This window comes from Pelodiscus sinensis, unplaced genomic scaffold (assembly GCF_049634645.1).
Source record: "Pelodiscus sinensis isolate JC-2024 unplaced genomic scaffold, ASM4963464v1 ctg44, whole genome shotgun sequence".
NCBI classification, from domain to species: domain Eukaryota; kingdom Metazoa; phylum Chordata; order Testudines; family Trionychidae; genus Pelodiscus; species Pelodiscus sinensis.
The window spans coordinates 241,242-263,689 of NW_027465914.1; the positions used below are offsets into that span (position 1 = coordinate 241,242).

At 47.4% G+C, this 22,448-nt stretch overlaps 1 protein-coding gene across 2 annotated transcripts in view; it reads left to right on the plus strand.

Moving 5' to 3' along the window:
* LOC142824840 (maestro heat-like repeat-containing protein family member 2B) overlaps nucleotides 1-16,746 on the plus strand; it is a 37,453-nt gene extending 20,707 nt beyond the window's left edge. Inside the window, exons 12-14 of one of the 2 annotated variants that reach the window (XR_012899408.1) lie at nucleotides 1,912-1,977; nucleotides 4,073-5,466; nucleotides 5,565-16,746. Coding sequence is in view for 1 of the 2 variants with exons in the window: in XM_075916628.1 (XP_075772743.1) it covers nucleotides 1,912-1,977; nucleotides 4,073-4,094 (88 nt within the window). In the remaining variant the exon portion in view is untranslated. Of the gene's footprint in view, nucleotides 1-1,911; nucleotides 1,978-4,072 lie in introns of both variants that reach the window. The other variant, XM_075916628.1, reaches the window with a different exon arrangement.
* Nucleotides 16,747-22,448: the final 5,702 nt, after the last annotated feature.

Consider the following 22,448-nt stretch of genomic DNA (forward strand, 5'->3'; position numbering starts at 1 on the left):
ATGGACGCTGGAGGCCTCCCCCCCAAACCTCGATAATGTCCACGATCTCCGCACTAGACCAGGTGGGCACCTGCCTCTTGTGGCCCTGGGCAGGCTCCTAGGAGCCGCCAGCCTGGTCCTGGGAAGAGGCGGAGGGCTGGGTGGCAGCGGGTGGCTGGCTCATGCCATGCCAGGTGCAGGGTCTGCTGGCTGGGTGCTGGCAGGCTTGCAACTGGCACAGGCACTGTAGCCAGACCGTGCCCCTTTAAGGGCTCTGGGGCTAGGAGAGGGGCAGAAAAGTTTCCCTGGCTTGGCCCAGAGTGGCCATCAGGGCAACCCGATTAAGGTTAGCCTCCCACTAGTTTGAATTTAGTGGCTACACAGCCCTTAATTTGAACTACCTAATTCGAACGAGGCGTTAGTCCTCGTAGAATGAGGTTTACCTAGTTCGAATTAAGCGCTACGCTAGTTCGATTGAAATTCGAACTAGCAGTTTATATGTATAGCCGCTATTAAAGTTAATTTGAACTAACGGCTGTTAGTTCGAATTAACTTTGTAGTGTAGACATACCCATACTTTTAACGCAAGAGTTTTTGCGTTAGAATATTTGCACAAGAGAGCGTCTACACTGGCATGTGCTGTTGCGCTAAGAGGCGCTTTTGTGCAAAATCATCCGTGCCAGTGTAGACGCTCTCTTGCGCAAGAAAGCTCCGATGGCCATTTTAGCCATTGGGCTTTCTTGCACAAGAAATTAATGTGGCCTGTCTACACTGCCCTCTTGCGCAAGAACAGTTGCACAGGAGGGCTTTTTCCTGAGCGGGAGCATCATAGTTTTTGAGCAAGAAGCACTGATTTTATACATTAGAATGTCAGTGTTCTTGCGCAAGAACTCCCCGCCAGTGTAGACAGGCAGCTGCTTTTGCGCAAAATCATGCCAATGTTGCAGCCAAGTTAGCTGGTGAGAGAAAGTGTGCCGTGTCCCTTTTGGTATTCCCTTTGAGGTAGACAGAAAAAGTCCCTGTGTGCAGCACTGAGCTACTATTAATCTCTCCGTGCTGTGACTTCTCATGCATAAATGGAGATGTTAATGTTCTCCTACTTCTCCAGTGTGGTGTTAGGAGGAATTTGTAATTTGCAATAGAATGCTTTGAGATGGCGCAGTCATTTAGTAGCAGAGGCTGGCACACTGTCACGTAGGGTATGTTTATTCTCCGATCAAACTAGTGTGCTAAAAATAGAGTAGCTGTGGCAGGAGTAGCAGGAGGGGTTAACTATTCCAAGGATGATCCCATCCAAACCCAAAAGTCTGTTCTCAAGGTGGCTAGCTCCTCCGACTGCTTCTGTCATCTTACCTGCACTCTATTTTTAGTAGTCAGAGTTAGTGTGGACTCAAACTATAGACCTAAGCTCAGTGTTGTTCACTGTTCCTTACTGGTGCTTCATCACTGGGAGGTAGGCAGGCCACCGCCACACAGTGCCTGCTGTTGCAGGTTCCTGATTGCCTTGCCCAGGAAGCACTAGATTCCTCCCCTTTGGCCCTGTGCCATCCGTTCCTTAGCACACCCATGCAAGCCAGGCAAGCATTGTGGCCTAATTAATTTATCCATGTGAGATCCTTGCTTAGTACGCACTTATTCCTGGCCCCAGCCCCTTTGTTCACACCACTAGATTAATACACTATCCTAGTATATCTCCAATAACTGACAGCAGTGGCAAGAGGAACATAGATTGTTTAAAGCAAATGAGGTTTTATGTAAACATTCTTAATTTTTTTCTCTTATTCTCTTCAGTGTGGACGCTAAACTTTTCTAGTATTTTCTTGCCTACAGCTCACCTTAGACCCACAATAGAAGCCAAAGGGCCAATGTTATCACCTTGCACTTAACAAGAGAAGGTTTTTTATTGATGTTTATTTTACACTGCTTATTTAGGCATCATCCTGGAACATACGGACACCAAAAATATGAAATGGCTGGACATGGAACATCTGTTGACCTGTAAGTAACAAATACAGGTGAAATCCTATTCATTAGTGAGTTATAAAGAAATTTAGCTGACAAGCAAGCAGTAACTGATACCACAGGTGTGAAGTGCATCAGCCACACATCAAAGGACAGATTCAGCTTTAGTCTGCTCTGAAAGAGGTACGTCTACACTACAGCGTTAATTCAAGTTAACTTAATTCGAAATTGTTCATTTGAATTAAGCTAATTCGAATTATGCATCTATACACAAAACCTATTTCAAAATAGCATTTTGTTATTTTGAAATAGCGCGTCCACACTGAGTGGACCCTGAACCGAAGTTCAGGCTGGCCGGAACCAGTGCTGGCAGGGCATCAGGTTAGGACATAGTGTGTGGGGCTGCTGCCTCAGGCTAACTGAGCTCCGTGCTTCACGGGACCCTAACCCCACCCCGAACAGACAGTTCTCAGGGTTCCCCGCTCGCTTGTCTACCCCGATGAGGGACAACAAAGCAGTCCTGTCTTGGAGTGCCCTGAGTGCCTGCACTCGGGACACCACAGCACTCGGCCACATGGAGCCAGAGCTGCCCCTGGGCACACCGATGCGTCTCGTAGGGTTGTTGCCATCAGCCCAGCTGCACTTGCTGCAGGCTACCGTCCGGGGAGTCCATCGGGGGGCTGTCAGGATCCAGGAGGCCCTGCAGGAGAGTGTCCACCCCGAGGAGCCCTCAGAACCACCCCGGTCCTCCCCACCGGGGGCTCGTGCCCCATTCCTCCCTCACGTCCATCTACTTACTCCTCCCTAGCCTCCCTTCCTGATGTCAAATAAAAGACATGTATGTTCAAAAATAGAAACTGGGTTTATTGAACAACAGGGTGAACCTCTGGGGAGACTGGGAAAAGGAGGTGGGAGAGAGGAATAGAGTGGGTGGGAGAGGGGAGGGTGAAACCTGGGAGGAGGAAGTTGGAAGGGAGAAGCAAAGGGAAAAAAGGAGAAGGGAAGATCAGGGCCCAAGGTTGGGGGTCTCACCGCACCAACTTGATTGTCATGCAAACCTGCTCCTGGGTTCGCATGTGGCCTTTGGTGGCCAGGCTGGCAGCTATCCTGCCATTGACGGCCGTGTTCCTCTGTCTAGTGCGGAGATCATGGATGCTGGGGCATCCCTCCCAAACCTGAATAAGGTCCATGATCTCCACCCTGGACCAGGAAGGCACCCGCCTTCTCCAGCCCCTGTCAGGCTCCTGGGTGCTGGCAGACTGCTCCTGAGGAGCAGTGGAGGGTTGGCTGCCAGTGCCTTGCTGGCTCACGTTTTGTGGCTACTGGCTCAGGGGCCCCGGTGGCCACTGCTGGCTCTTGGCTGGTAGGCTTGGATCTGGCACGGGCCAGGGTCTATCCCTTTAATGGCTCTGGGGCCAGAGGGAGAGGAGAGCAAGTTTTCCTGGTTGTGCCCAGAGTGGCCACCAGGGCTCCCTGGGAAGGGCTGGAGGCCCCCTATTTTGAATTAATTGTCTACACAGCACTTAATTTGAAATAGCTATTTCAAATTTGGTGTTACTCCTCGTAGAATGAGGTTTACCAAATTTGAATTAAGCGCTCTGCTATTTCGAATTAATTTCGAAATAGCGGTTTGCATGTATAGATGCTATTAAAGTTAATTCAAAATAACAGCTGTTATTTTGAATTAACTTTGCGGTGTAGACGTACCTGGAGGAAACTGCAGCCAGTGTGATATAAGTCAGTGCATCTCCTGGCTATCCTGGCAATGCCTCTTCCCAACCTGTGTGATCCACTCTTTGGGCTCCATCGGCTCCCTGGGAGCCACTTTTTGCTACCCCAAACTCCACACCATCAGATTTATTTCTGTCAGGAGATGTAAAATAACTTAAAAGCAGAAGCTATTGAGTCAATGGAGCACCTTCCAATTGGATGAGTTTCTGGTAGGGTCAGGGTCTCCCCTCTCCCCCCTCCTCCATCTCAGTTTGGAGCTTGGAAGGATCCCAATGGAGGAACCTAAAGCTTTGTTTGGACAGAGAGCTGCTGTAGCTTGGTACTCACTGGTACTAAATCTCCAGCTACTGCAGGCATAGGTGACTATATGAAAAGTGAGTCATATTCTCTGTAATTCCAGCTCTCCAGGTCCTACAGAATGACCCAAGTCCCATTGTCCAGCTGGTGGCAACTCAGGTCCTAAGAGACATCTGACCTGGATGAGTGCTCGGGGAATGAAGCACAGACAACTAGATCAAAGAGCTCCTGCTACCTTGAATGGGAACAAGAGAGGGATTGCTGGAGGACAATGTGCTCTGTCTGTGCCAGCTTGTTTCCAGCTTGCACCTCATATACTTCGGTGGGAAGCTAGACATTGGTGGTATGCGGCCAGCTCTGCTATGGGGTAGGAGAGTAGTATAAGGGCCCTACCATCAATCAAACATTAGCCCCGCCACCTGACCCTGGAAGTCCCCCCCCCCCCGACTCCCCGGAAGTTCCTTCTCCCTTGTCACCGGCAGTCCCGCCCCTGGAGGGTAGTACATCCGGGTCGAGAGGGACAGGTGACCGGAAGCAAAAAAAGGATGTCATGTGACCCCCGTTAGGCCCGTCCCCTGTCACCGGAAGTCCCGCCCTTGGGGGTAATACATCCGGGGTCAAGAGGGGCAGGTGACCGGAAGTAAGGGGTGTCATGTGACCCCTCTAAGGACTTGCCCCGCCTCCCTCTACCAATCAGGAAGGGCTTTCCCCGTAGGACCGCCCCGCGAACCGCTTTGACCAATCGGGGGGAAGTTCCGGGACCGGATGACCCGCCCAGAAGTGGGTCGTGTGATCCCTCTAAGAACTCGCCCCGCCTCCCTCCACCAATCAGGAGGGGGTTTTTCCCTGTAGGACCGCCTCGTGAACTGCTTTGACCAATCAGGGGGCAGTTCTGGGACCGGATGACCCGCCCAGCAGTGGGTTGTGTGACCCCTCTAAGAACTCACCCTGCCTCCCTCTACCAATCAGGAGGGTTTTTTTCCCTGTAGGACCGCCCCACAAATCGCTTTGACCATTCGGGGGGTGCAGTTCCGGGACCCGTTGACCAGACCAGAAGCTGGTCGTGTGACCCCTCTAAGAGCTTCCCGTGACACCCTCTGTCAATCAGAGCATAGCACTTCCCCATAAGTTCTAGCGCCACACAAAAGAGGCCATCTTGTTCCAAGAGCGCATGTTTCAGAGAGTGTGCAAACGCTGAGCGGAAACATGGACTCCTTCACCACCCCCACCAGAAGTTTGGAGTTTGTTTTGGTGACGAGGGCCTTCCACCACATGAGAAGAAAGTGCCACATTAGCAACAGTTCCGAGGACGAGGGAGAGGCGAAAAGGGGCCCTTTGCCCCCTCTGCTATTGGATACACCAGAATCTGATCCCGAAACCCAACTCCTCCCACGGCAGCCTGACGAGCTAGACGGCCTCTCGTTATCTGTCCCTGTGGAGGATGCTGCCCATCTCTCCCAGGAGTCGGACAAGGTGAACGGAAAAGAAGTCAAACAGGTAAATGAAAAAATCGAGGTGGGGGGCATCATGGGTGTTTTGTGAATCTAAAAACCAGCAGCTGTAGCTTATTCTCTTTTTTGACAATCTCTTGCCAGGTCGACGATGACTTTCTAGAAACCTTTGAGAAATTGCACATCGGTAATCCTGTGGGAGTAAATCTATCTTGTGCCCGCTTTTTTTGCTCATATCTGACACATGGATCTCGAGAACAAACGTGCAAGAATGAATTAACTCGGACTCCCTAATAGCGATAGTGGTGGGGGTGTCATGGTGCCCATTTGCAGATGGCTGTAAAAGGGTGTGTTAATCCAGATGCTTAATAAAACTTGTATGAAATGTGCTGGTGTGAATGTGTTCCTTCCATACTTACAGCATCTTTTACTAACACAAATAACAGTCATGTCTACGCAGATTGCTCTGTTAGAGAAAATATATTACACCCCCAGGGAAGCTGGCAGCTTTGGTGGGGTGAACCCTCTGTTTCAAGCAGTCAAAAAGCACAGTAAAACTTTGAACAGAAGACAGGTAACATCATGGCTTTCAGACCAAGACGCTTACTCTTTGCACAAGCCTGCTCAAATACATTTTAAAAGAGACAAGACCATTGTCTCAGACATGGATGCACAATGGCAAGCAGATTTGGTGGATATGCACGGGTTCTCCAAACGCAACAGCAGTTTTAAGTATATTTTAACAGTGATAGACATTTTATCAAAATATGCCTGGGCCTTAGGCCTAAAGGACAAGACGGGCAAGGAGGTAGCCAAGGCCTTTAAAGCTATTTTCAGCGAAGGTCGCGTGCCTCAAAAATTACAAACGGATCGGGGAAAAGAATTTTTAAACAAACCTTTAAGTGGATTGTTAAAGCGGCATGGTGTCCACCATTTTGTTCCTAACAATGAAGTCAAAGCGGGGGTTGTGGAGCGATTTAACAGAACTTTAAAATCTAGGATGTGGAGATATTTTACAGCCCACAATACCTTTCGCTACATTGACATATTATCTGAGTTTATAAAGAGTTACAGCTGGAGCTTTCACAGAACTATACGGACCAGACCTGCTGATGTGAACCCCGCAAATTCTCTGAAGGTCTGGAAAACTGTTTATGGAGATGATGTTAAAATAAAACAGGCTGTTGTTCCTTTTAGAAAAGGGGACCACGTGAGACTCTCTAAAACCAAAGGTGCCTTTAAAAATGGTTATGAACAAACATTTACCGATGAGATATTCATAGTGGATGAAGCCTTAACCAGGGGTGAGAGACCTGTCTACCGATTAAAAGATTACGAGGGTGAGACAGTGACGGGGTCGTTTTACCCTGAAGAATTACAAAAGGTGAACCCCAAACAAGACAGGATTTACAGGATTGAAAAAGTTCTAGCAGAGAAAGGGAAAGGAAGAAAAAAGCAGCTATTGGTGAAATGGCTGGGGTGGCCCAACAAATTTAACAGTTGGGTAGAAGCTTCTCAACTCTGTAACGTTTAAGCGAGAATAAAAACAATCCCACCTGCAAGGAGAGAAATGGAGGACGGGGGCTTCTACATCACTCTGCCCAGCAACGCCAGCTCTGGGGTTTTTCCCCAAAACACCAGCTCGGCCTTTACAATACAGCTAATAAAGTCGTTGGATCTCCCGGGGGCCTAGGAAGTGGGGTTAGCGGAAATACAATATCCAAACAGCTGGAACAACATTACTGAGGACACCCCTTTCCAAATCACCTTTGGAGATAAACCATGGAGTTATATCCTACGGCGAGGTTATTACTCAACTATACCCGAATTATTGGAACATATGAATAGCATTGTGGCACGTCATTCTGGACCGCCTGATGTTATCATGAATTATGACCCTGTGAGTAGAAAATGTAGACTTAAATCCACCGATGCTACTGCTACGTTTTCTACCCTCGGGGAGCTAGCTAACATTCTGGGTTTGGCCCCCGGGCACAGTGTCCAGAAGAGTCCCTTCTCAGCAGACATCACAGGGGGTTTCAACTCCTTGTATCTATACACGGATATTGTAGAACACCAGTTTGTGGGGGACTTTTCTGTCCCCCTGTTACGCTGCGTCCCTGTCAGAGGAAATAACAATGAGTTTGTTACCATCACCTACGATAAGCCTCATTACGTACCCATCAGTCAACACCACATCGACACCATCACCATTGAAATAAAGACGGATCAAAACAGATGCGTTTCATTTTGCTTTGGCAAGGTGATTGTGAAGCTGCACCTGCGTTCCCGGAAAGAGCGAGGTTTCTAAAAAGCAAAACACTATTATGGCGATCGTAAAAAATTACGGTGACTCCAAAGTCTACAGCAACTATTACAAAGCCCAGGCTGGATATGCCCTTCCTGGATATCATGGAGCCCCTGTGATGTACGGGGCCGGCGTGGGCGGTATATTCCGTAGCCTTTTTTGAAAAGCTGTACCCCTTTTGCGAAGAGGGCTAGAGATTATTAAACCCCACATAAAAACAGCCGCTCAAAACATAGCCAGAGATGTGGTAGGCCACGTTTCCCAGGCTGTCTTGGAGAAGGTGGGGAATCCGGCTAAACAGGAAGGGTCAGGGCTGATGTATATTAAAAGGAGGAAGAGAAAGAGAAATGCGTCATATCCGCGACGCACAGGACCCCCGAAACCCTTTAAAAGAAGAGCCTTGACACGCAGGACAGGCCATAAGCAAAAGTCCAAGAGGAAGCCAGGGAGAAAGAGGACACGCTCTGTACCTGGTAAAAGAGATATATTTTAGTCAACATGGCTTTCGTTCACTGCGGGTCGGAAGAGTGCACCAAATCTGAACTAGACTTGTTTCAGATAGCCCCTACTCAGACCAGCATTGAGAAAAGCATCTACATCGAGGTGCCGCCTCTGTCAGCCGTGACAGAAACTGCCCCCATCGACTTTTTTATAGCAGGGAATGGCATAGATTATATGGATTTAAACAACATCCTACTCTACCTTTGTTGCAAGATAGTAAAAGGCGATGGGACTGCACTCCCCAGGGATGCCGCGGTAGGCCTGGTGAATTACCCAGTGGCCTCTATTTTCAGTCAATTGGACGTTACATTGGGAGACCGCCTAGTAAGCAATTTTCCGCCTGACTGTTTTACAAAGACACTCCTGGACAACACGAAAAAACAGCTGGATGGTGAGAATCTAGGATTTGTGAGGTGTGCAAGGCTGACGTCCCAGAGCAGGACAATGGAGTTGTTGGGTCATCTACACAGCGACCTGTTTTTTCAAGAAAAACTTTTGTTGAACGGGGTGGATGTGAAAATTAAATTGACACGCAGTAAAGCACCCCAGGTGAGGGGTTTAAAGGCAACTGATGGTTGTTTTTCTTAATTTTTCTTCTTAAAAACAATGAACAATTCAGAAAAAATACCTAGACATAATATATATATATTAAATAGATATTCTATATATAGAGAAGTGTTTTATTTAAAGCAAAATGTGATCAAGTTCAAAAATTATTTTTAGAACATGACAAACTTCACACACTGAGCCAGTCAGACAGTTTAGCCAATTTTTGTTTTTTAGAAGGCAAAAAAGGAGTTGGTGTTTCTCGATCCATCCCAGCGTCAGTGGCTGAGGCCTTCAGGCGTTCCAAAAGAACTCTGTTGTCTGCACTGCCCATGATGGAAGATGGAACGTTTAGTTCTGCCATGGCATTGATAAACACATCCCATCCTTTAGGTACATGTCTGCTAGGGACAGAACGCGTCTGGGTGACGGCTCTGACTAAGTCAAGCATGTTAGAACCATTCACCACCGAGCCTTTGTACACAAATGCACCTTTATCATTCCAGGAAGCGATAGTTTTATCCTGGCCCAGCTTATTTAGCAACACTGAGGCGTTTTTCTTATAACGCTTATTCACGTTATCCAACACCTCCTGAACCACAGAGTCTGAGGTGTTTTCTGTTTCTGGAGGTTTGGCGGTGTCACTCTGTTCTGGTAGAAACAGACTTATTTTCCTTTTATCTGCATCACTTTGCTTCACGTACGTTAGGTATCTCTGAAGCACAGCGCTGTAGAGTTTAGCCTTTTCGTATTCGGCTAAGTCAGTCCTTTGAAGAACAGACTTCATTTCAGCATCCAGTAAGCGAGTTGCAGTTGTTCTGATATTTTCCTCCACTGGAGGGGGAGCCCTTAATTGCTCCAGCTGATGGCTGGGCACCAGGTACATTTTTTCTGCATACTCCATTATCGGTTATTCAAAAGCCCCGTTATCAGAGGGACAGCAAAACTTAACAAAGGGCCGATAAACCCCCCAGACTGCTTCACCAGATGCTTCTTTCTTTTAAGCGAGACCCTTTTATTAGACAATGTTTTTATAAGCGTGCGTTTCTTTTTCAGCACGCTCACTTGATTCTGCGTCAAAGGCACGTTTCCTTTTAAGGTATTGAGTGCTAGTTCTGAGATGGCCGCTACTAAATCGTCAGAGGCCGAACACAGTATAGCCTTCCTTTGCTGCGGGGGTGATTTGCTAAGTAATTTTAAAAGAGCCAGGTTTCTCTTCACGCAGCTAGACATGTTTTCGGTCGGCAACCCCCAGCTGTTAAAAAGGGTCTGCCGATAAATCATCTCTTTTTATACCCGGCGGTTGTTCTTTTCAAAGTAGAAGCCACCGGCCAGTCTGGAGGGAAAAGACCAGTTCTTAGTCTATAAGCTTCTGGCGTGGACGCATTTAAATCCACCACCAGGTAGCCATAAGGTCTTTTGGTAGCATCCTCAAAAGCTTCTAGAAAGAATTGAGCCTTGCCGGGGTAAATTTGCCGAGCAAGCGTAGCGATTTGCAGTTTATCCCTGGGGTTTTTGAACAGAACCATGTACTTAGTGTTTAGGTTAATCGTACGGCTCTTTTTCCCCTGACAAAATACGTTCTGAACGATATACATAATGCTCAATTTCCTGTGGTGCACGTACTTGGTAAAGGCTTTCTCAATTTCATCGCTTTCACAAGCAGAGTTCATCAGATCATCCACGATAATCAGATTCACTTTATTAGTAGGAAACAAATGGTCATCGTCAAAAGCATTAGGCAGACCCTCCACAAAATTAGTAAAGGGATATTTACAGAGCAGTTCTTTATACAGAGGTTGCCAACAACTGTAACACCACAAAATATTCTCAGGCATAACAGACAGTGTGTGTTTGGCATTATCCAATACGTTTTTTATAAAGTAACTTTTCCCACAGTTGCTAGGCCCTGCGAGAATTGCAGAAAAGGGGTGTTTCCACCTCGTATCCATTTTTCAAAAGCCGAAGGGCCGGGTTTTAAACCCTTCTCCTAGGACCCTCTTGTTATAAACACCTTTGTGTTTTTTAAGGGTTTTTGTCTCTATTTGCCACTGATTTTTGTTTCTTACAATCGAGGGCTGTTGCACCTCTATCTTTTTTGAGGTGTTTTCTTGCAGACCCGTGCAATAGTCCAGGACTAGATCTTTCAAACTGTCAAAGTTGATCTTTTCACAGTTTGCTACGTTTAGGGTAATTCCTTTGACTTTCATACAGGCCTTTCCTCCCGACAGCTTATACCCGTAGGTTTTCGGGCCTGCCGACACAAACTCAGTGATGTGTTGATCTGACGGGATCTCGCTCGTGAGGTCCCCTAAATAATCCCCCAGAGGGGGATTCCAGTCACCTTCCCTTTTCACAAATATCACTGAGTCAGTGTCATGGTATAGGCACCGCTCTTGCAACCCATCTAGGAGACTGTATAATTCTAAGTGGGCATAAGCGGTGGTGAAACAGGCTATGAAAACATTGGTATTGCCAGAGACAGAGTACCGGTCTTTTGCGTGCTTCCAAGACACGCATGCTGTTTCATTGTCGATAAACTCGCAGGATGAAACCTCGTAATTGGGGGAAAACAGGTACCGAAAGAGTTCATCAGGGTCTCTTACGATGCTGGTGTTGGGTAGGTTTGTTCTTTGGCCGAATTTACCCCACAGAGAATTTAAAAACAGTTTAGCAATTTGGCGTTTAGCTGGGTTCGACCTGATCTCGTGTTGGCGTAAACGCACGCCTTCTTTTTGGTAAAAATCGTTAACGTACTTATTTTGTTTTTGTTCGTCTGTGCACCAGCCGGGATACCCTGAAGCCTCTTGTTCCTGACGGAGGTGTAATTTGATATACTCTGACAAGAGTTTGTCAGATTTGTCACTGAAATGCCAGATTTCACAGATTTTAGCCACTGTATACCCCTTTGCTATGGCCACAGTCAATTCCACCGTGCACCATGTCCCCAGGATAGCTCTCTCCTCATCAGTATGGGTGCACGTCTCCCGCTGCTCGGTTTCCGCACATGTTTGGCATAGCGGGAACATAAGCTTGCCACCCACTCTGACAGGTAACAATGGGAAAAAGAGGCCTCGCGGGGGGTACACCTTAACTTTTGCAATTCCAAAATAATTTGCAAGGGGTCCAAAGTTGTCATAAACTATATCGGGGTGTCCAATAGGGTATTCTTTGGTTTTGTTTACGAAAGGGTAAAATCATAATAGTGGATTTCTTCCCCGGGGTTAGGCTTGTAATATAGGCGGATAGCGTTTGTCCTCCCCCCGAAAAGAGCATCCCTAGGCCTGAGAGGCTGGGGTAACTGGGCTCGGTTTAAAAAGCCTGCAAGCTCCCTGTCTGTTTCTTTCATCACCTCCCACTCGTGCTCCCAGAGAGTCCTCACTACAAAACCAAGTCGTTTTAGATAGTCAGTCTTAAGCTGCGTCTTGTAATAAAGAAACCCAAAAGTTGTCCCTGTCATAGGGTTTTGTGCTTTTTCACAATAACAGGTGACACAGCCATGGAAAAAACACCCGTTAAACTCAAAGGCCGTGCGTACCCCGTCAACATTGGCATAACCGTCTAAAAAGTAGGGGCCTACCTGTAGTGCCCCACCCTGTAAAGCATGCCGTATTTGTATATTTTCTTTGTAAGAGGTATACAGCAGCCACTGAATAGATGGGGTCGAATATCTCTTTTTCTGCCGGTGGTAATTGTCTGGAGGGAGAAGAGCTACCGTGTTAGGCTCCAAAAGCATAAACCTGTACATCGCCATGCAGATGGAGGCCAGCGTGATGTACTGGAAAGGATCGATATACAGGTTTATCTCAGTGAATTTACCAGGGCCTCTCTCTGCTACATCCCCCATCTCTGTCATGTTCATAATCTCTTTTCTATATAGAATACAAGCCTGTCTCAAAATGTTAACATCCTGTTGACAGTAATACGCGAGCTCTTTCTGCAAGTCAAACGTCTCATAGCTGTGGTCCCGATACCAGTCGAGAAACTCTGCTTTTTCCCTGGGCATCATACTGTCTACACCATAGTGTCCCACACCAGGCATAGGCCCCACGTAATTTTGGTGTGAAAAAAATGTGGAAAATACCCTTTGCACCCTTCAAACCCCATCGCCTGCAGTAGCTTGCTAAGCTTCATGGGCAAGAAGTTTAAAGAGTCTATAAAACGAATGTCCAGGGCCTTAACTTTCACACACATTAGTTTACTACCCTGAGTGATCAGCTCTAGGCACATCTTTTCCTTCAGTAGCTGTCTCACGACAAAGTACGCATCGTAACCTTTGGAATTGTGCGCTATGAATGTGTAGTCACGGAACTCTTTGCCAATAAAGGTCTTAACGAACATAGAAAGACACTTGCTACCCTTAAATTCCCAGGATTTTTCTGGCTTTAGGGCCAGAGCAAAAATGTAATTGGGAGTGTGCAACCCCGTCTCCTGCGTGCATTCGAAATCATAAAAAATATACTTTTCTGAGGCTTCGGGCTTTCTAAGGCTGTCCATAAAACAGAAATGATTGTCAATGTTGCCAACAAGCAAGCCCTTACACTGCTTACAGCGTCGCCCTTTACAGCGGTGCCGCTTGTCCATGTAAGACTGACACACATCACACAAAGTTTTAGACAGGCATTCAACTTGTTTTTTCGATGCGCAGTCTATGTGTCTGACTAAGCACTCTTTGGCTCGACAAAATAGTCTACAGCTAGGACACCGCAGCGGCACGCCCACGCTGTCTGAGCACATTCCGCTCAAGCAGAGGCGGCAACAATACCTGCAAGAGTGGTCATGACTGTACACTGTGTGGCAAAACTCACAATAATTTTTCGCTCCGAACAACTTTTTCACATCCAGAACCCCATAATAATGCTCATCTCCGCCAAGCACCGCGCGCCCGGGGCCGGCACCCCCACCCTCAAGCACCACGCGCCCGGGGCCAGCGCGCCCCCCCCCCGCGCAAGCGCCACACGCTATGTACCCAGGGCCAGGTCAACCCCAAGCACCTGGCAGGTGCATGCAAATGCCCCTGCGGGCGCCATGGCGCCCGCGGGCACCGTGTTGGGGACCACGGACCTACGGCAATAACAGTATTTAATAAGCTTTCCAAACACAGTTCAGCACATAGGCCCCGGAGCTTGCAGTTTATACCCTCTGGAGTCCAAGTCAAACAGTCATGGTACTGCTGGGCTGGCGCATTTATGACACAACCCTCACAATCCTCAAAAAGCTTTTCCCTAAGACAGTGACTAAGGACGGTATAAACACCAACGCGTACAATAGAGCGCATAACTTTTTTACGCTTATGATGTGGCACTGGCTCAACTAGGTCAATGCACAGCCACCTCCTGAATTCTTCATGGCCGTCATCCTTGGCGTTCTCTTCAATGCTTTGTATCAGTGTTGAGCAAAAACAAGGTGGGCCCGGTTCGTCTTCCTCGTCCGATGCAATGCTGTCCCGGGTCTGACGGTCAGCTAGAAAGGCATCGTCAAGCTGTCAAAAGATTGCCAGAAAGAAATAATGTAAGACGCTCTGGTCATTTTTTTTTTAAAGTTTACAAAATCCCGGTTTCCTAACCCCATGATGCCCCAACTTCGATCTTTCATTTACCTATTTGGCTTCTTTTCCAAGCGTCTTGTCCGACTCCTGAGAGCCATGGGCACCTTCTTCCTCCAGGCCATCTAGCTTGTCTGGCTGCATCGTGAGCGGTTGGGTTTCGGCGTCAGATATTGGTGTATCCATCAGCGGCTGGGCCAAAGGGCTCCCTTCAACTTCTCCTTCCTCCTCGGAACTGTCGCTGATGTAGCGCTTTCTTCTCGGCACCAAAACAAAGTTGGTGAAAGAAGCCATGTTTCCGCTCAGCGTTTGCACGCTCTCTGAAACACGCGCTCTTGGAACAAGATGGCCTCTTTTGTGTGGCGCTAGAACTTACGGGGAAGTGCTATGCTCTGATTGGCAAAGGGTGTCACGGGAAGCTCTTAGAGGGGTCACACGACCCGCCTCAGGTCTGGTCAACGGGTCCCGGAACTGCACTCCCCGGATTGGTCAAAGCGATTCGTGGGGCGGTCCTACAGGGAAAAAACCCCTCCTGATTGGTAGAGGGAGGTGGGGCGAGTTCTTAGAGGGGTCACACAACCCACTGCTGGGCGGGTCATCCGGTCCCAAAACTGCCCCCCGTTTGGTCAAAGGGGTTCGCGGGGCGGTCCTACAGGGAAAAACCCCCTCCTGATTGGTAGAGGGAGGCGGGACAAGTTCTTAGAGGGGTCACACGACCCACTGCTGGGCGGGTCATCGGGTCCCAGAACTGCCCCCCCGCTTGGTTAAAGCGGTTCGCGGGGCGGTCCTACAGGGGAAAACCCCTTCCTGATTGGTTGAGGGAGGCGGGGCGAGTCCTTAGAGGGGTCACATGACACTCCTTACTTCCGGTCACCTGCCCCTCTTGACCCCGGATGAATTACCCCAAAGGGCGGGACTTCCGGTGACAGGGGACGGGCCTAACGGGGGTCACATGACACCCGGTCAGCTGTCCCTCTTGACCCGGATGTACTACCATCCAGTGGCCGGCCTTCCGGTGACAGGGGAGAAGGGAATTCTGGCGGTCAGGGGGCGGGACTTCCGGGGTCAGGGGGCAGGGCTAACGTTTGATTGATGGTAGGGCCCTTATACTACTTAGGGGATTACACATGCCGGGGGAATTCACTAAGGGTGGCTTTAATTGGCATTTAAGCATCTAACTGTGGATTTTGGTGATTTCCTTTAGATATCCAGGGCCTTTAACTGTGCTTGTATTGTCCAGTCCCATAAGTTGCTGAGTGTCCTCAAACTCCCTCTGATGTTATTGGGAGTTCAGAACACTCTGCCCTTCAAAGAAGGTACTCAGCAGATATCATTCGTCCTCCAAATTTAGAGGCTATGATCCTCCACCTCATAGCAAAAGTTTCCTGAATAGTTAGGTTTCTAGTCTCTCTCAGCACTTTACTCTTGCCCTCCTGGGTTCTGGGCCTATGAGGAGTCACCAGACAACAGTTAGCAAAGGAGGGTAAAAGGCTGAGGGGGTCTGGGATATCATTGTCTGTGGTTCTCAATGGGGAGAGAATCTTCCTGTGATGGCTGAATATGGGAAGGGGATCAGTGTTTTCCCCTGTTGAATTGACACTTTCTGATAATTCACTATATTAGGTAATAGGAGTTCCCCTAATCTTGTGGTGTTTCCTGTTTTGGAGATTGTTTTCCATTCCATATCCAGCAGCTTAATCCCAACCCATGTTATTATATTTATTAAGGGGCATTGTACAAATGCTGATGACTCTTTAAGTTTATTTCTCAGGTGCTGGCCATGCTGTGTCTCACAAACAGTCACCTGTAAATAACCCTCCCCTGTAAATAATATAGTGTTTGTATTTACTGTGCACATATCATTCGTCCACCAAATTTAGAGGCTATGATCCTCCACCTTATAGAAAAAGTTTCCTGAATAGTTAGGTTTCTAGTCTCTCTCAGCACTTTACTCTTGCCCTCCTGGGTTCTGGGCCTATGAGGAGTCACCAGACAACAGTTAGCAAAGGAGGGTAAAAGGCTGAGGGGGTCTGGGATATCATTGTCTGTGGTTCTCAATGGGGAGAGACTCTTCCTGTGATGGCTGAATATGGGAAGGGGATCAATGGAGACCCCCTGTTGAACTGACACTTTCTGATAATTCACTATATTAGGTAATAGGAGTTCCCCTAATCTTGTGGTGTTTCCTGTTTTGGAGATTGTTTTCCATTCCATATCCAGCAGCTTAATCCCAACCCATGTTATTATATTTATTAAGGGGCATTGTACAAATGCTGATGACTCTTTAAGTTTATTTCTCAGGTGCTGGCCATGCTGTGTCTCACAAACAGTCACCTGTAAATAACCCTCCCCTGTAAATAATATAGTGTTTGTATTTACTGTGCACATGTTTCCAATTAAACTCTTTGAAGTATCTGTTTCAATTACTCAGGGGCCTGATTTCTTCTTTCAGAGTATGTCTACACTACAGCATTATTTCAAACTATCTTATTTCGAAATAGCGCGTCTACACACAAAATGCATTTTGAAATAGCGTTTTGCTATTTCGAAATAGCGCGTCCACACTGAGTGTACGGTGAATCGCATTTAAGGCCGGACAGAACCAGGTCCGGCAGGGCATCAGGTCAGGAGTTACTTTGTGTGGCTGCTGCCTGAGGCTGTCTGAGGCCTGTGCTTAAAGGCACCCCCCTGGACAGCCAGTTCTCAGGTTTCCCTGCTTGCTTGCCTACCTCCATGAGGGACAGGAAACCATTTTGTCTCTGTGTGCTCTGGTTGCCTTCACTCGGGACATCACAGCACTCTGCGACATGAAGCCAGAGCTGCCCCTGGGCACTCTGGTGCTTTTCGTGGACGCGTTGCTGCGGACCTGTCTGAACTTTCTGCAGGCTGCCATCTGAGAGGTCCATCAGGGGGCTGTCAGTATCCAGGAGGCCCTGCGGGAGAGCTTCCATCCTGAGGAGCCCTCAGAGCCTCTCTGGTCTGCCCCACTGGGGGCTTGTGCCTCATTCCTCCCTCACGTCCTTCCACTTACCTCTCCCTCTGCCCCCTTCCTGATGTCAAATAAAATACACGTATTTTCATGAACACAAACTATCTTTATTTAACAAAACCCCGGGGGAGAGGGGGGAGAATGAAACTCTGGTGAGACTGGGGAAAGGAGGCGGGAGACGGGAGAAGAGAGGGGGGGAGAGGGAAGGGGGAAAACTTGGGGGGAGGAAGAAAGGGGAGGAGAAGGTCAAGGCTCAGGGTTGGGGTGCTCTCCAGACCAACTTGATTTTCATGCAAACTTGCTCCTGGGTTCACATGTGGCCTTTAGGGCCAGGCTGGCAGCTATCCTGCCATTGATGGCCGCATTCCTCTCTCTAGTGCAGAGATCATGGACATTGGGGGCAATCCCCCCAAACCTGAATAAGGTCCATGATCTCCACCCTGGACCAGGAAGGCGCCCGCCTTCTCCAGCCCCTGTCAGGCTCCTGGGAGCTGGCAGACTGCTCCTGGCGAGTGGTGGAGGGCTGGCTGCCAGTCTTTGCTGGCTCATGTTTTGGGGCCACTGGGTCAGGGGTAGTGACTGCTGGCTCTGGCCTGGCAGGCTTGGAACTGGCACAGACACTGTGGCCAGAGTCAACCCCTAAAGGCTCCGGGGAGGGAGGAAGGAGAGGAGTGATCTTGGTTGAGACTGGAGTGGCCACCAGGGCACCCTGGGAAGGCTGGAGGCCCCCTATTTCAATGTGTCTACACAGCACTTATTATGAAATAGCTATTTTGAATTTGGCTTTATTCCTCATGGAATGAGGTTTACCAAATTTGGAATAAGTGCTCCGCTATTTCAAATGAATTTCAAAATAGCAGTTTGGCTGTGTAGATGCTAGTGAAGTTATTTTGAAATAATGGCTGTTTTTTCAAAATAACTTTGCTGCGAAGACATACCCTCAGAGAAGTTGAGGTTTCCAGAAGATCCACTGTAAGTAACCAGTATGCAGGGTTTCTCCCTTGCCCTTTCTCCACTAAGATGGTAGAAGACCCTCAGTCCAGTGCCTCTTGGGGGTCTCTAACCACTCTTCTGTGATACACACCAAGCTAGATCTAAACCCTATAGCTAGTGATATGGGGTCTGGTTTTTTTTATCATCTTCACTTTGTCTTTCTGGGAATTCAGTGTTGCTGATGAATTCTGGGCTGTAAGTGGCATTGACTGTTCAGGTGTGTTACCCTCCCTCTTGTCTAGCCTCTTTCTGGGTCAGAAGGCTATCTGAGAACTGCATGGGCTCGTCTACATTGGCCCCTTTTCCGGAAGGGGCATGTTAATTTCAGAGGTCGTAATAGGGAAATCCGCGGGGGATTTAAATATCCCCCGCGGCATTTAAATAAAAATGTCCGCCGCTTTTTTCCGGCTTTTAGAAAAGCCGGAAAAGAGCGTCTACACTGGCCCCGATCCTCCGGAAAAAGCACCCTTTTCCGGAGGATCTTATTCCTACTTATTCAAAAAAGGGTGCTTTTTCCGGAGGATCGGGGCCAGTGTAGACGCTCTTTTCTAAAAGCCGGAAAAAAGCGTTGGACATTTTTATTTAAATCCCCCACGGATTTCCCTATTACGACCTCTGAAATTAACATGCCCCTTCCAGAAAAGGGGCCAATGTAGACATCGCCCATGTGTTTACTTACAGACTTAGGATAGGTGCCTGTAATAGTGATTGAGGGAAGGCATCTCTGCTTTTTTAAGCTAAGTCCCTGTTTGTGCTTTGCAGACCTTTATCAGGGAGGAACGATTGGATCCCCTAGCTTCCCCCACTGTTCTATGAGGGAATGGCTGTCCTGAGATATCACTGACAGGGCTGCTAGGCTCACTGGTCTTATGACTTCTCTATATCAGGGACCAGCTCATTTGTTAATAATTCACGTTGGACGGGAGCTGGGTGAAGGCTGGAGGGTCAGTTTTGCTGTGATGATCACCAGTTAAGCTCTACAGAGAATCATAGAAATGCAGGGTGGAAGTGACCTAGAAAGACCCCCTAGTCCAGCTCCCTGTGCTGAGGCAGGACCAAGTATTCCTACACACTTTTGTCTAACTGGTTCTTAAAAACCTCCAGTGATGGAGATTCCAGAACCTCCCTTTGAAGCCTACTCCGTAGCTTAACTGTTTTTATAGTTACTTAGAAAGTTTCTCCTAATATTGAACCTAAATCTCCCTTGCTGCAGATTAAGCTGATTGCTACTTCTCCTACTTTCAGTCCACATACTGTCTAGACCATCCCTGAGTTGACTTGATGTTAACTCGATAACACCACCAGTCCGTGAGCCACCCATCCAATCTTCTCAAGGCTCTGCCAGCCCTTACTTTACCTTGCAGGGTAAAAAGTAATGGTGCCTGATGGGAATGGGAGTGTGAAGTTTGGATATGAAGGTGGGGCGGAGGGGACGACACTTACCTGGCTCTGTACCTCCTGTCGCTCTCAGGCACCATGAATCTGGCCAATGGAAGCAGCAGGGAAAGCTTTCAGGTGAACAGTTTCTTGGACTGCCAATCCCCCTGCTCAGAGGAGGAGGAGTGGGAGTGCATGGAGCTGCTTCCTGTCCCCATGAGCTAGATCTGGCCCATGAGGATCCTCCCCCAAGAGGGGAGCTGCAGAGCTGGAGCACCAGTGTAGGCTCCCCAGTATAGGGGTGTGTGAACCCAGAGCCTGCAGCTTACCTGCAAGATGGTTGCAGACCACACTTTGTGAACCACTCACTGCCTTACATGCTTTCTCTGGGCCTTGTGGAGGGTACTCAGAGTCTGGGTATGTATATGCAGTAAGGAGGAGAAGGGAATGGGCTGGGAACAGAGAGCCTAAGTCGTGATGTTAGATGCACTTCAAGCACCCACCTGACAATTTTTGTCCTGCATGCATTGACCATATAGTAGTCACCGAGCCCCCCAGTGAAATGCAAACCACCAGCGTTTGACAGACAGGAATGTAGGATGGCAGAATAGTGCTGGGAGAATTTTTATTTTCATAGAAACTACTGAATACATTTAAAGAGGTTTTCAAATCTCAGTAAAGGTGCATCTCCACTGCACCCGTAGGTCAAAATAAGCTACGCAATTTGAGCTACGCAAATTGCATATCTTATTTCAATCTAATTTTGAAATAGATTATTTTGAAATTTCAGAATAAAGCGCTATTCCAGCAAGTCCCTTAACCTTCATGGAACGAGGGCTACAGGGACACCGGAATATATTCCGAAGTAATGGGTGCATTTAAAGATGCGAAATAGCTATTTGTGGATACTTTTGATATCCCAAAATAGAACTGCTGTCTAGACGTAGCCTAAATGTATAGGAGCAGAAATTGATCTTCAAACATTTGCCATTTAAAGAAATAAAATGAAACATTTCTGGTGTGAAAGAAAAGTACACTTGCTGACTTCTTCATTCTCTTTAAAAACACCATGGTTCTTTAGAAGTTTTCTCTTTTTCTGCCTGTGGAATAGAAATACGGAAATAATAAGGTATTTGTTTGAGACAAAATTCAGAGAAATATGTACCATGATTGCTGTCCCTTTGTGAAGTGTCTGATGGAAGCAAATGTTCACACACAAGTGCCATAGTTTTAGAGCATAGTTTTGCCACTGTAACTTAGAATGAGTAGGTCCTGACTCCGAGAACAGTGATGTGAGGGCCAGATTCTGCCATACTTACAGGCTACGTCTAGACTGGCATGATTTCCGGAAATGCTTTTAATGGAAAAGTTTTCTGTTAAAAGCATTTTCAGAAAAGAGCATCTAGATTGGCGTGGACGCTTTTCCGCAAAAGCACTTTTTGCGGAAAAGCATCTGTGCCAATCTAGACGCGCTTTTGCGCAAAAAAGCCCCGATCGCCATTTTAGCCATCAGGGCTTTTTTGTGCAAAACAGTACTGTGCTGTCTACACTGGCCCTCTTGCGCAAATGATTTGCGCAAGAGGGCTTTTGCCCAAACTGGAGCAGCATAGTATTTCCGCAAGAACAATGACAATCTTACATGAGATCGTCAGTGTTCTTGCAGAAATTCAAGCAGCCAGTGTAGACAGCTAGCAAGTTTTTCTGCAAAAGCAGCTGTTTTTGCGGAAAAACTGGCCAGTCTAGACACAGCCACATTGCACAATCTCACATTCAGCAAGCAGCCATACTGCTTTCAATATCCTCTTTGGTAGAGCAAGGTACTACTCACTGGCAGTTAGGTTAGCAGCATGCCATCATTGATTTCTGCAAAGCACTGGTGTGTAGGGGACCCTTTGTCAGTCCCGGTCTATAACTCCATTAGGTGGTTTTGCGATATGGACAGCTTACTCTTAGACTCCAGAAAGAATAGGCGGAAGGGATAAAGTATATCATGTTGGCTTGATCTAAGTTTAGGTACTCTCACTGAGTAGTACCTTGCTCAGAGAGTAGACCATTCAAACCAGTTTGGCTGTCTGAGTAAGGGACTTAAAGTATGACAAAATCTGTCCCTTTTTGGTATTTTTTTATATCAAAATTAACATCTGACACTGAAATTACCATATAATCGCTGAATTCCTTGTCTGTCGTCATCTGGAAGGACGAAGGTGTTTGGATCCCAGTAGCGATAAATAGGGTACGTCAGAGCACCTTGAACATTTGAATGACCCAGTCCCAAAGAATGGCCAAATTCATGAGCAGCAACAAGGAACAAATTTGTTCCTAAATTTTTCATATAATAAAAAGAGGAAAAGAATTGTTAACATACAATGGAACGGAGAATCACAAGCAGAAGAATTCACATCTTTTCATTGTGATGAAATCCTATAGGTTTAATTTAAGTTTATCTGCTCTCCCATGTTTTAGTAAGAATTTTTCAGAGGCCATGAATGGGAAGTCAGGAAACCTGCAATCTATTCCTGACTCTCCTTTTGTTAATGGAGATCACTTTTGACAATCACTTAAAGTTGTGTCTAACTTACAAAAACACCAGGATAATATTGCTCTCCCACTTTTGTAAAGTGATTTGAGCTCCACAGAATACAGACCTTATATATATGCTCTGGCAGGCAAAGGTAAGTATGTTACATTATATATGAGAGAGAGGGACAAACAGTTATAGGAAGAAAATGCTGAATTTGTTGCGACGGGCACAGGAAATACTTTACCTAT